Source organism: Apis laboriosa, unplaced genomic scaffold, assembly GCF_014066325.1.
Source record: "Apis laboriosa isolate Shangri-la unplaced genomic scaffold, ASM1406632v1 scaffold71_cov137, whole genome shotgun sequence".
In the NCBI taxonomy this organism is placed as follows: Eukaryota; Metazoa; Arthropoda; class Insecta; order Hymenoptera; family Apidae; genus Apis; species Apis laboriosa.
In genome coordinates, this window is record NW_025224229.1 from 1,215,885 (window position 1) to 1,231,400 (window position 15,516).

Here is a 15,516-nt window from a genome sequence, read left to right on the forward strand (position 1 = left end):
TCGACGTTCGTAAATGGCGACGTATCGATGTCGAGTGCACGTAGCGAACTGATAAATCGTCGTACGTGATGACGGCTCGTCACTGAACCTCGGACGGCGATGGGCACACAAAAGCCAGAAGAATGGGCGAATTTGCTGATCACACGTTTCGAGGAACAGGTACATCTGTGATTCGAACTACAAATCTGTTTAGTTTTTTTTTCTTGTCTTGTTCGTCTTCCTTCTTCGTGGCTGTCCTCTCTCTTTCTTACCTATCCTCTTCCGGTGCTTTCTCTCATTCTTTCTCACTCTTTTTTTATTTACTTTTTACTGTTTTTTTTTTTTTAATTCTTTATGTATTGTGACTTTTTATTCTCAGTTTCTTTTTTCTATTATATCTTCCTTCATTATTAATACGTTGTTTTTCTTTCGTTTCTTAATTTCATATTCAATTTTATTAAAGAAATAGCAGTTATTAGCAAAAATTATTTTAAATATTTTAAAAAATCGGTAATGATTAATTTAATTGTTCACAATTAACACAATTGTTCAATTAAATATACTGTAAATTATCTAAATAATATACATATTTAAACTTGATTAAATATAACTTGATTTTGTGTGATTAATATAATTACAATGTGATAATGATTATAAAACAAGAAATTTAATTTTTTTTATAAATGAATATTCAATGATAAGTTAAAACGAGTAATACAAATAATATTATATGGATAATATTGATAACAATTAGTTCTTTCCATGTTAAATTCTCAATATTCTATTTGATTACAGTTGTATTAATTTTTTTTTTATTTTATATAAATAAATCGAAATAGAATAATTAAATATTTTTATAAATTATTACAAATTTCAAAAATAAAAAGTCATTTTTTTCGAAATAAATAAGTTTAAAATTGTATTGTTTACTGTTATTTTATATCTTTCTGCTGTATACATGATTTTTGTATTTGTATTGTTTTCTATTTTGTTATGCGACTGTTCGTAATAATGTTGTTATGAAGAACTAATATTTAAATATTATTTAAAGATATTAATATTTCAATAATATTTCAATAACAATTGTATTCTAAAATTTACTTCAAATGTAAAATAGATTTTGAATGACGCAACGATCATAAATCAATTTCATACATTAATAACATGTAAAATAGTATTTAGCATAGAAATTTCAATTATTATTACACTTGTTAAAATTGTTATTATTGATTGATATCATTATTCTTTTGAATGCATTGTCATTCGTTTGTTCGTTCATTCATGAGAAGATGCTTTCTCGCGGTCTCCTCCCTCTACACGCTGTGGAGTCCACGGTTTGACCTTCGCCCCTTCTCCCTTTCCTGTCCACCCCAACAGATATTCAGTTAAGGTATATATAGGGTGTTCCAAAATCTAAGTATTATTTTCATATTATTAAGAATATTTTATCTATTAATTATATTAAAAATAGCATAATAATTTATTTACTATTATGATAAATATAAAACTAATTTATATTAATTTGTAATTTAAACAACAAATTATTAAAAATATATTAATTACATAATTATTTAAATTTAATTTTTTTATTTTTTCGATTCTCGATAATTATTGAAACAATCGAAGATACTACATTTTATAAAAATTTAATATATATTAATTTCACATATATATAATATCTATTTTATTATTTCTGATAATATCTAAAAAAATGATGTATATAATTTATTATTCAAAAAAATAAAATATTTTGTGTAAAAAAAAAAGTTATGAATTTTTGGAATACCCTATAGAGTTTAATTCCTCTGTACCTAACAACGTCGCTTCCGTCGTGTCACGGATATATGAATGAAAATTGCATTCACTTCGCGCACGCTTATCAAAGAATTTGAATCTATGGTACATTTTAATATATTTACATGCAATCAATTGTTATTATATAAACATGCACATAATTTTATAAATTTTAATTATGACATATAACATTTCGATCGGTCACATACATACACGTGCGTGCGTGCGTCTATATATGTGTATATATTACAATATATATATATTACATATATATATAATATGTATATGTAATATGTATATATAATATGTATATATTACATATATATTTATAATAAATATAAATATACTTATATTTAGACAAATTTAGACAAGTATTTTTTGACTATTCAATATGCTTCAATTTTTTGGTTTTGTGACTAAAATTTGTATTTATATAATTAAAAATAACAAAAAAAAAACATAAAAATAAGTATGTCATAATTAAAATGAAACACAAAAAAATATTTTTTTCAAATATTTAAATGTCTTTTCATATATTTAATATTTTTTAAATTGTATATAATTCATAATAAAAATATTTTATTTTTTATATGAATAATAAGTAAGTATAAAAATATTCACTATAAAATAAAAGTCAATAATAAAAGTCAATAAATGCAAAAAATATATAGAAAAATATAATGTATTTAATATTCTATGTATTGAATATTTATGAATTATTAAATTTATTGAATTTCATCATATATTTTTTATTCTGAATTAATAATTTGTATAAGTTTATTATATTTTTTATATAAATTTTATTTCTTATATATATAATGAAATTATATATTTAATATATAATTTATATATATATATATATATATATATATTATATAATAAATATAAATAATAAATATAAATATAAAAATATATAAATATATTTTATATTTATATATATATTTAAAAATAATATTCATATATTTTTAATTAAATATTGGTTTTTTGTAGTTGCCGTGTCACTTAAGTGGCTCTCAAACCACTTATTCTCATATGAACGAAGAGAGAAACAAAAAATGTTTAATACAAATTTCTCGATACCGTTTCTCTCTTGTGATATCCAGTCTCACCAAAATCCTTCAAAATGTTAATGAAATGGTGCCATGTATTGGAGGTCAACGAATATTTCATAGTACAGATCAAGATCGGCATTGTTATGAATCTATAATTATTATTTTAGACACTCTAGAAAAATGTCTTGCAAATCAACCAAAAGATACAGCTAAATTTGATGAGGCTATGAATATAAAGTTTTTGCTTAAAGAGATATGTCAGTTTATAGGTAATAATATTTTAGTATATAGTATTATATACATATATATATATATTTATTAATTTATTAATTTATATTAAATATTTATTAATTTATATTAAATAAGAAATATAAATAACATAATTTAGAAATATAAATAACATAATATTATTTTTAGATGTACCAAATGATAGTTCACAAAATGCTCATTTAAAAAATTTGGCAAGCAAAGTTCTATTTGCACTAAGTTTAAATTTTTTTAATGCTGTGTTTAACAGAATATCATCTAGACTTCAAGAATTAGCGAAGTGTGGAGATGAAAATGTTGATTATAGTGATATTGAATTAATTCAGCATATTAATGTTGATGTGTGTAAATTAATAAAACTCTTAAATGGTAATTTTTCATATTGTAAATATTTGAATATTTTATATATATATTCATTTGCATATATAAAAATAAAATAGAAGAATATAATATAATTAGATTATATAGAATATACAAATATATTATAATGTAAATATTTGATATTTCTATATTTGATAATAATAATTCATTGTTACTATATATATATTTATTTATTTATTTATTTATTACTATATATATATATTACTAAAATCTGTAGTATATATATATTACAGAGTATTATTATTACAGAAACAATACAAAAATTTAAACAACTTAAAAAATCAGCCCATATAGTTCTTATGAATTCTTTGGAGAAAGCAATTTGGAATTGGATGGATACTTATTCACACGAATTTACTGATCTTCAAAAAAATCCTAATGAAGATCTTGGAAAAGCATGTGAAGAACTATTTGATATTCTTGATACATTTGCAGACAATAAAAAGGGAAGAGCTGCAGCTGTTTGGCCTTTACAAATTATGCTTCTGATACTTTCACCAAAAGTTTTGGAAGAAATAGTTAATGATTTTAGTTCTCTCTGTTCACCAAGACATTCAAAGAAAAAGCAATTTATTGACAGTGTTAAAAAAGGCCTAGGAATGCATGGTAGTTCTAGTAGGCAGCTAGTGGAAGCTGCAGCAGTTACTTGCATTAAACTTTGTAAAGCATCAACTTATATCAATAATCTGGATTCAGATAATGTTATTTTTATACTTGTTCGACATGTTATGAATGATTTAATGGCACTACTTTTTAATCCAGGAAAAGTATTTTCTCGTGGTCAAAGCTTCGTTGCCCAAGACATCGACCTAATGATAGACTGTTTTGTTAGTTTCTTTCGCATTAAGCCTCATAACAACGAAGTACTTAAAGTCTGCTTGAATCTGAATTATCCATCGACATACCAGTTTGTCTTGGTTAGCTCATTATACAAGTAAGAAAAAAATTGACTTTATATAATTACATTATAATTAAATATATTTATAATTATATTTTTTTAAAATATAATATTATAATATTATATATTATTTTTTTAAAATTTGAAAATATATTTCATAAAGAATAATTAAAAGAATAAATTATAATTTATTTGTATTAAGAAATTTAAATATAGCATAAATTTAACAAATATTGTATGATAGTAAATGTTTATATTCTAAGATATATTATTTTAAAAAAGTGTTAATTTTTTTATAATATTAAATGAAATATATAATTTGAATAAATTTTTTATTTTAGAATTGTAACACAACCAAGACTGCCATGGTGGCCTCGAATAGATCTTCTGTATTCTCGTAGTGCAGAACTTAGAAATATGTTTACTGATATTTTAAATAAAGTCACTCAGAGTTGCATATCACATACACCATTGCGAATGATTCAAAGCTTAACACTTAAAGGTAAAGAACAAAATAAGTACAGAGATCGTGGAGAAGAAGTATCAAGTTATAGAAATTTACTTTTATGGATGGTAAAACTTATTCATGCTGATCCTATGTTGTTATTGAGTGTAAGTATAAATTATCTTAATTCTAATTTGCGAAGTGATTACTATATTTATATTAATATATTTATTTTATAAATAATTAACTTTCATAAATAACTTATTTTACAGAATCAAGGAAAAGCTGGTCATGAAATTCAAAGCTCGACTTTAGAACTAATTAATGGTTTAGTTTCTTTAGTTCATCAACCAACAATGTCGGACATTGCTCATGAAGCAATGGAAGCATTATTAGTGTTACATCATCCAGATAAAATAAAAGCATGGAATCCAGAAGCACCAATTAATACTTTTTGGGATGTTAGTTCACAAGTTCTGTTCTCAATTTCCCAAAAATTGATTCAACATCAAATTGTTAATTATACTTGTATATTAAAATGGCTTAGAGAAATATTGATTTGTAGAAATGCTTTTCTTGCACAAAATAAGGATTATGCTAATGTGGGTAGTCAAATTGCTGTTTGTAAACAAGCACATATTAAACTTGAGGTGTGTTTAGATATATAATATTTTATGAAACTCTAAAAATATTATTTAATCTGTATGTCTAAAAATATATTTAATCTGTTTTATATCTGTTTACAAAAAGATTAATAAAGTTAAATTAATTCATTTAATTCATTAAATATAAGCTTATTATATTTATTTTTTAGGTTGTATTTTTCATGTATTTATGGAGTATTAATATGGAAGCAGTTTTAGTCTCAATGTCTTGTTTTGCATTACTTTGTGAAGAAGCAGAAATTCGTTGTGGTAGTGATGAAGTAGCAGTAACTTGTTTACTTCCAAACTATCATTTATATCTTGAATTGGCACAAGCTTCTACTGTGTTAATCACTGGTAAGTGTAAATGTTCCAGGTGTTATTCCAATTTATTCTGCATATAAAATATTGTAATTTCCAGAATAGAAATAAAAGTAGAAATTCGAATCGAAAAATGGTTAAACTTAAATTTTATTTTATTTTAATATACTAGAGCATGTTTTAGTTTTTTTTCGCAAAATTTTATTGACATATTTTATCAATAAAAATAAAAAGAAATATTAAATATAAACATAGATTTTATGAATGTTTTAATAAAAATTATATTAAATCTACGTAATGATAACGAATTTATCTAATTCAAAATTGGAATATATTACCGATATTTATTTGATGTGTTTATATAAACGTATTTCTTTGTTGATTGTTACAGAGAACTAATACGATTTATATTGAAATTCTAAACTAACAATCTAATTTTTGTATATTCTTCAAACAAGAAACCACACTATTCGTATCATTTCGTATTTTATCGTATATTAATTTTTTAATAAAACATTTATATAATACATAACATATTTTTATATGATATATTTTTATGTAGTATATATTTTTTTCATTTTTACTTATAAAAAATACGAAAGTTTTGTGAAAAAATCTAGAATATTCTGCATATTATACAGAATGATTATATGAATGAATATTTTATATGAATGAATATTTTATATAATGATGGTCAAATTTGATCATGATAAAAGCCATCATATAAATACATATGTCTGTAATTAAAAAAAATTTTATTTATTTATTTGTGTGCTCTTAAAATTAAATTTTATTAAAAAAAAAAATATAAGCTGCAATAGTAAAAAAATCATATGAGACTTATGAGTCATAGTTTTCATAATATAATATGTAATATATCATATATTATATTGCTATATGTTATAATATTATATAAATTATGTATAATATTTTTTCTTTTAATTCTGTTTTATGTTTTTTTTATTTATTTATAATTAATTATTATATATTTATTTTTTAATTATTTATAATTAAATATATTTTACATAATATTATAAATAATATAATATTAACTATTAATAAAAAAGGGGAAAAAGGAGATTATTTAATTTATTATATTAAAAGTTTTTAAGTAGGAAGAATTAATATAAAGTAACATTATTTTTTTACATTAATTTCGAGTCGGATATCTACTAACAATGATTTTACTTGAATTCAAACATTCATTCATGAATTTTTGAATTCACTTTGTATTTTGATTAGTATAACCCTTATATGGCTGCAGTAGAGTATTAAAGACCTTGTTACCATAACAGCCAGCGGGGAAAGTAAGCTATGCTATCACGATCATAATTATGGTAAGTGTTATTTAAATTTTTGTGTATAATTTAACTTAATTCAATTAAATTTTTTGTTTTATTATTATTTTTATTTTAATTGTAATATACACTATATAATTATTTTATGATTAATAATACATTTTATGATAACAATTTAATAGTAATATATTTCATGATTATTCTATTTTTTTAGGACGTGCTGCTTTACAAAACAGAATTATGGCCTTATTGAGGAAGATAGAACACTGTGTAAATGGTGTACAGCCTGTATGTATATATGTAATTTAAATTTCATTTTTAAATAATATTTAAATAAATAATATTTTTAAAATATAATAGATATTAAAAATAATATAAATAATATATAATATAATATAAATAATATAAATAAACTTTATATTTAGAAATATTAGTATATTTTACTTAAACTTATTTAAACTTTTTAATGTTCATTTAATAAGATAAAATAATATGTGATTCTTTTTTCTTTTTTTAGGCTTGGGAAGAAACGTTTAGAAATTGGGAAGTAACTTCACGGCAATTAGTAAATTATCCTAAATCCAAAACAGAAGATAGTCAAATAGAATTTCATCGAAGTACAGGAAAGCGAAGAGCATCACATCAAAATTCTGAACATGAATTAGAAGAACAAATTAATGAATGGGCTAATATGACAGGGTTTCTTTGTGCTTTAGGTGGAGTATGTTTACAGAAACGATCTCCAAATAGACCATTATCAGGAATAGCTCCAAATCCAGAACTAAAAAGAAGTTCAAAACAAGAACCTACATCTTGTTTATCAAATCCAAGCCAAGAAGCACAATATTGTACTCAATTTATTTATAATTTATTACGTCTATTGATTTGTAATAATGAAAAATTTGGAAATCAGATTCAGAAACATGTTAAAGAATTGGTTGGCCATGAAATGAGTCCTGCATTGTATCCAATACTATTTGATCAAATTAAAAGCATAGTCGAAAAATTTTTTAACCAACAAGGACAAGTGATAGTGTTGGATATTAATACTCAATTTATTGAACATATAATATTCATAATGAAAAATATTTTAGATTCTAAAACAGATCAACCATCTGAATATCTTGGAATGACTAGTATAGAAGGAATGATGTTAGCAATTGTCAGATATGTTAGACATTTGGATATGACTGTACATTCTATTCATATTAAAACAGAATTATGTCAACTCGTTGAAGCAATGATGAAAAGACGAGATGATTTAGCATTTAGACAGGAAATGAAATTTAGAAATAAACTTGTTGAATATTTAACTGATTGGGTAATGGGTGCTACTCATCAAATTACTCCATCTACTAGTGGAGATTTAACTGTTTATACACGGTAACTAATTTTTTATAAGGTATATTTACATGAAATAATTTTTTTTCATTAATAATATATAATAATAATAATTATTAAAACATGCATTATTATATTATATGTAATGAAAATGCACAATATATAGTGAATTTTTAAAATTTTTAAAATGCTTATTGATTCGTATTTATTTAAAAAAAATTGTAGTATATTAAAATTTTAAATTAATTAATATTAAACATATTAAATAATAAATATATTGCATTGGTTAATTTGATTTCTTAAAATATAGATATTGTATTTGATTTATTAGATATACAAATGTTAAAAAAATAATAATAAAAAATATTTATAATAATTTATCTTATATTATTGGTTAGTTTATATACTAATTATTTAGTATATTATAATATAATATCATATTTTCATTTATCATATAATCATATTTTTGTCATATATATATTAAATTTGATTTGATTTTTTAGAGATTTAGATCAAGCATGTATGGAAGCAGTTGGAGCATTATTACGTGGTTTGCCTCTTCAACCTGAAGAATCTGATCGTGGTGATTTAATGGAAGCAAAATCTCAATTGTTTCTAAAATATTTTACTCTTTTCATGAATTTATTAAATGATTGCAATGAAGCAACTGGCGAAGAAAAAGAAATTGTGTCTCAACAACCACGTTTAACCAGTGGCAAATTATCTACTTTACGCAATGCTACTATACAAGCAATGAGCAATCTTCTCAGTGCAAATATTGATAGTGGTTTAATGCATTCATTAAGTAAGTAAAATTTATAATACTTTAATATTATATATAAATTAAATATTATAAATATCATAATATGAAATTTGTTAGTTTTTCAATATTTTATGTAATTTGTATATTTATAGGTTTGGGTTATAATCCAGATTTACAAACACGAGCAGCATTTATGGAAGTTCTTACTAAAATTCTTCAACAAGGAACAGAATTCGATACATTAGCAGAAACAGTATTGGCCGATAGATTTGAGCAATTAGTTCAACTTGTTACAATGATTAGTGATAAAGGAGAATTACCTATTGCAATGGCTTTAGCTAATGTAGTGACAACAAATCAAATGGATGAATTAGCACGAGTTTTTGTAACATTATTTGATGCTAAGCACTTATTATCTTCTCTTTTGTGGAATATGTTTTATCGTGAAGTTGAAGTTTCTGATTGTATGCAAACATTATTTCGAGGAAATAGTCTTGGAAGCAAAATTATGGCATTTTGTTTTAAAATTTATGGTGCTAGTTATTTACAAAATTTATTAGAACCTTTAATTATGCCACTATTAGATGACCCTACTACTGGTTTTGAAGTTGATAGTGCTAGGATAGATATTCATGAAAATATAGAACAAAATGGTCGTAATTTGATCGCATTAACTGAAAAAGTGTTTAATGCTATAGTATCCTCAGCTGACCGGTAAGTTATGAAAAATAATTTAATAAATTAATATCAATATTTGTTTAAATTAAATTTAACTGTTATAGATATATAGATATAATAATTATTATTATTACTATATTAAATAATATATATTATAATTATATATTAAAATAAAGTTTTAATATAATAATAATGCTTTTGTCAATTTTTCGAAATTTAATTATATTTTTCCAGATTTCCACCACAATTACGGTCTATGTGTCATTGTTTATATCAAGTACTCAGTAAAAGATTTCCACAATGTCCACAAAATAATATTGGAGCTGTTGGAACTGTAATATTTTTGCGATTTATTAATCCAGCTATTGTATCTCCTCAAGAAATGGGCATTGTAAATAAACTTGTATCTCCGCATATTAAAAGGGGTCTTATGTTAATGTCTAAAATCTTGCAAAATATTGCCAATCACGTAGAATTTAGTAAAGAACAACATATGTTACCATTTAATGACTTTTTACGTGCACATTTTGAGATTGGAAGAAGATTTTTCATACAAATAGCATCAGATTGCGAAACGGTCGATCAAACTAGTCATCCAATGTCGTTTGTATCGGATGCCAATGTTTTAGCATTACATAGATTACTTTGGAATCATCAAGAACGAATTGGCGATTATCTTAGTAGCAGTCGGGACCATAAAGCAGTAGGTAGAAGACCTTTTGATAAAATGGCTACATTATTGGCTTATCTTGGTCCTCCAGAACATAAACCAATTGATTCACAGTTAGTATTAATATTTTCTTTATTACACAAATCATTATTTATTATTTTATATATATATATATATATATATATATATATATTATATTATTATATGTACTATTTATTATATAATTTTTATATATAAATATATTTATTTTGATAGCTTAATGTTTTCTTCATCTTACGCTCGATGGTCAAATATTGACATGTCTTCAACTAATTTTGAAGAAATTATGGTGAAACATAATATGCATGAAAACGAAGAATTTAAAAGTATCAAGAATTTAAATATTTTTTATCAAGCAGGAACTAGTAAACAAGGATATCCAGTGTTTTATTATATTGCTAGACGTTACAAGTATGTATTTTATTAATTTATTATAAATTTAAAATTTTTTCTTTTTTTATATTACATATTTAATATACAATATTATTATAAAATTTAAAATATAATATTAGCATTAGCATTGACTTAAAAATAAAGCATTTAAATAATAATTAATTCTTATTAGAGACATTCAAAATAATCATTTAAATAAATAATTTTTTTACATATATTTTTATATAAAAAATTTTATTACAACAAAAAAGTAACAAAAATAATTTATTATTCACAATTAGATTTATTTTAGTAATATAATTTTGTTTATGTCTTTTTTATAGAATTGGCGATACGAATGGTGATTTGTTAATATACCATGTTCTTCTTACTCTAAAACCATTTTGTCATTCTCCGTTTGAATTGGTTATTGATTTTACTCATACATGTTCAGACAATCGATTTAGAACTGAATTTTTACAGAAATGGTTTTACGTATTGCCTAAAGTTGCATATGAAAATATTCATGCTGCATATATTTATAATTGTAATGGTTGGGTGAGAGAATATACAAAATTTCATGATAGAATCTTGGCACCATTAAAAGGTAATAGAAAAGTAGTTTTCGTCGATGGACCGAGTCGTTTAAATGATGTAATTGATATTGATCAACAAAAATTGCCTGGAGCTACATTATCTCTTGATGAAGATTTAAAAGTTTTTAACAGCGTTTTGAAACTTTCTCATAAAGACACTAAAGTATCCGTAAAAGTTGGACCAACTGCGATACAAATTACCTCGGCGGAGAAATGCAAAGTATTATCGCATTCCGTTCTTTTAAATGATGTTTATTATGCATCTGAAATAGAAGAAGTTTGTTTAGTAGATGACAATCAATTTACATTGACTATTTCAAATGAAACTGGCCCATTATCTTTTATTCATCAAGACTGTGATAGTATTGTACAGGCTATAATTCATATAAGAAATCGATGGGAATTATCTCAGCCGGAATCTGTATCTATTCATCCAAAAATAAGACCTAAAGATGTACCTGGAACATTATTAAATATGGCGTTATTAAATCTTGGTAGTTCAGATCCAAATTTACGAACAGCAGCATACAATCAATTATGTGCTTTAACTGCAACTTTCGATTTAAAAATTGAAGGACAACTTTTAGAAACATCTGGACTTTGTATACCATCAAATAATACTATATTTATTAAACATTTAAGTGAAACTTTGGCTGCGAATGATCCACATCTTACATTAGAATTTTTAGAGGAATGTATACAAGGTTTTAGATTGTCAAGTATCGAATTAAAACATCTTTGCTTAGAATATATGACTCCATGGTTAAATAATCTTGTGCGATTTTATAAACCAAATGATGAAGGAGGAAAACGTCAAAAACAAGTTACAAAAATTTTAGAAAAATTAATAACATTAACTATTGAAGAGGTGGAAATGTATCCAAGTATACAAGCTAAAATATGGAGTACAATTGGAAGATTACCTGATTTAATAGATACAGTTTTAGATAATTTTATTCAACGTAGTGTTACTTTTGGACTCGGCTCTCCTACTGTTGAAATAATGGCTGATACTGCTGTAGCGTTGGCTTCTGGAAATGTTCAATTAGTGGCGAAAAAAGTAATAGGAAGACTTTGTCGAGTTGTAGATAAAACTTGCACTTCTCCGACGCCATTATTAGAACAACATACAAGATGGGATGATATTGCTATTTTAGCAAGATATTTATTAATGTTATCTTTTAATAATTGTTTGGATGTGGGAAAACATCTACCATATTTATTTCATACAGTAACATTTTTAGTTTTTTCCGGAAGTCTAAGTATGCGCGCTTCTACTCATGGTTTGGTAATCAACAGTATTCATTCGCTATGCACTTGTAGTTCCCCTTCCTTCTCAGAAGACACTCATCGAATATTACGAATGAGTTTGGATGAATTTTCTCTTCCTAAATTTTATTTACTTTTTGGAATTAGTAAAGTAAAATCTGCTGCGGGTACAGCATTTAAATCTAGTTATAGACATACAAATGAAAAATGGTTCAGCAATGAGCGCAGCGTTACAGGAACACATGATAAAGAAAGACTTTCGTTAACTAGTTTAGAAATTATTACTGATGCTCTTCTTGAAATCATGGAAGCTTGTATGCGGGATATTCCACAATGTGATTGGTTAAAAACCTGGACTTCTTTAGCAAGAAATTTTGCTTTTTGTTTTAATCCCGCTCTTCAACCTAGAGCTTTAATTGTTTTTGGATGTATTAGTAAAAGCATAACTGATCAAGATATGAAACAATTATTAAGGATATTAGTAAAAGCTCTTGAAAGTTTTAATGATATTACTTTACTGGAAGCAATCATTATGTGTCTCACTCGATTACAACCATTGCTTAGACCTGTAAGTTATATCTCATTTATTAATACATTATAAAAATTTAATATTATAATTCTACATTAATCTACATTAACAATGTGCATTTTTAGTAAAAGTTAAATCTTTTTTATTTGTTATCTAATTAATTTATTTGAGCGATTAAATATTTAATAACAATAATTACTAAATATATAAATTTTATTAACGTGAAAGTTTATTATGTATTAAATAATTATATGTTATTTATTGAAATTTATATTACTATAAATTAATTATTATTAATTATTAATTATTATTATTATAAAATAAATTTTAATTTAATTATTAATAATTTCAATGTTTTTAAGGAATCTCCTATACATCGATATTTATTTTGGGTTGCAACATCAATTCTTCAGTTAGATGAGGCATCTTTATATGCATGTGGTTTAGCACTTCTTGAGCAAAATTTGCATACTTTAGATTCTCAAGGAACTTTTGATGATAAGGTAAAAATTTATGAATTTTGTCAAATTTTCGTGAATTTTTACTATAAACAAGTTAATTTTTTAGACATTGGAATGTGTTATGATGTTAACACGTGAACCTCTAGAGTGGCATTTTAAACAATTGGATAATGCAGTAGGACTTTCTTTTAAATCTAATTTTCATTTTGCTTTGGTTGGTCATCTTCTAAAAGGATATAGACATCCTACACCTACTACTGTTACACGAACGGCTAGAGTACTAACTATGCTGTTAGGTATTGTTGCTAAACCATTTAGAAGAGATAAATTTGAAGTTACGCCAGATAGTGTGGCATATTTGTCTGGTAAGTTTACATTAATATTTAAATTTATTTATGAATTTAAATTAATAATTATATTTGTATTTAATCAGCATTAGTATCTGTATCCGAGGAAGTACGAAGTCGATGCCATATTAGACATTCTACTAAAAATTCAGAAGCTGGTAGTATAGATTGCCTTGATATTTTACTTCCACATAATCCAGTAAGTTATTTTTAAAAATATTTTTTTTTTTTTAATATTTGAATTAATATATTATAATATATATATATATTATAAAATTATAATATAATATATATATATATTATATTATATATTAATTATATTAATTATATAATATAAATATATTACATTATAGAATATATAAAAAATTAATATTTAATTATATAATACATACTATTATATCATATTATAATATATTTTAATTATTATTTTATATATTTTATATATTATATTATTATTTATATATTATTATTTTTTTTTTTATTTTTTTCTTCTTTCACTGATTTTGTTATAGAAATAATAATCTCTCATTTTGACTATAGCCGAAAATTGAAAAAGATAACAGAGATAATTTAAATAACAGGACTATTATTAATCAATAAAATATATATTATAAATTTTTATAATACATTTTTATAATAAAATTTTTTTATCATTCAACATTTTATTGTAATTGTAATATATTTATTTTATTTTTAATTTTTGTCTTCTATAATATAAATATTTAATGTCATTTAAAAGAACATTAATAATTTAAAAAAAATTTTTCAAAAATATTTGTCTTTATTATACATAAATTCTTGAAAATTTTTTTAAATAAAGTAACTTTAAAAATTAACTTGAAGATATAAAAATTCATATATCAGAAAAATTTTTATAATTAATTTGTATGATAATTTATATTTAAAGAATGACTTTCTTGTTTATTATTTTTATTCATTATAAAATAAAATTTATTTTATTAATTGAAAAGAATATTAGAAAATTTGAAAATGATATTTGAAAACAAATGACTTTAATAAATTAATAAAAAAAATAAATATAACATAGAAAATATTATAATGCAGGATACATCCAGTGCAACATCTAATAATCCTACTAATCGTCGACAAAAATCATGGGATCTTCTTGATCAATCTGCACTTACTCAAGCTAGACAACAAAAACAACATTCAACACATCAGGTACGTTTTATTTATGTAATTAAAAATAAATAAAATTAATTTATAAAAATATCATTTATTTCATAAAATAGTATGTATTACAAAATTCATATTTTATTTAAAATTTTCTTGATTATAAAAATAACATTTGAGAAAATTAAATTTACAATATAATATCTTTGTTTGTTGTTTTTATTCTAAATATTAGAAT

The 15,516-nt window shown here is 23.1% G+C and overlaps 1 protein-coding gene across 8 annotated transcripts in view; it reads left to right on the top strand.

Moving 5' to 3' along the window:
* Positions 1 to 15,516, top strand: part of LOC122719286 (neurofibromin) — a 27,520-nt gene continuing 12,004 nt past the window's right edge. For 7 of the 8 annotated variants that reach the window (XM_043944963.1, XM_043944964.1, XM_043944965.1 and 4 more), the window contains exons 1-19: positions 1 to 159; positions 2,764 to 3,094; positions 3,243 to 3,461; positions 3,723 to 4,407; positions 4,713 to 4,983; positions 5,089 to 5,466; positions 5,631 to 5,817; positions 7,077 to 7,118; positions 7,294 to 7,367; positions 7,597 to 8,462; positions 8,924 to 9,225; positions 9,336 to 9,897; positions 10,096 to 10,644; positions 10,787 to 10,981; positions 11,287 to 13,375; positions 13,699 to 13,839; positions 13,904 to 14,162; positions 14,231 to 14,343; positions 15,210 to 15,326. In XM_043944963.1, coding sequence (XP_043800898.1) covers positions 100 to 159; positions 2,764 to 3,094; positions 3,243 to 3,461; positions 3,723 to 4,407; positions 4,713 to 4,983; positions 5,089 to 5,466; positions 5,631 to 5,817; positions 7,077 to 7,118; positions 7,294 to 7,367; positions 7,597 to 8,462; positions 8,924 to 9,225; positions 9,336 to 9,897; positions 10,096 to 10,644; positions 10,787 to 10,981; positions 11,287 to 13,375; positions 13,699 to 13,839; positions 13,904 to 14,162; positions 14,231 to 14,343; positions 15,210 to 15,326 — 7,440 coding nt within the window. In that variant the 5' untranslated portion in view covers positions 1 to 99. Of the gene's footprint in view, positions 160 to 2,763; positions 3,095 to 3,242; positions 3,462 to 3,722; positions 4,408 to 4,712; positions 4,984 to 5,088; positions 5,467 to 5,630; positions 5,818 to 7,076; positions 7,119 to 7,293; positions 7,368 to 7,596; positions 8,463 to 8,923; positions 9,226 to 9,335; positions 9,898 to 10,095; positions 10,645 to 10,786; positions 10,982 to 11,286; positions 13,376 to 13,698; positions 13,840 to 13,903; positions 14,163 to 14,230; positions 14,344 to 15,209; positions 15,327 to 15,516 lie in introns of those variants that run through there. The other variant, XM_043944971.1, reaches the window with a different exon arrangement.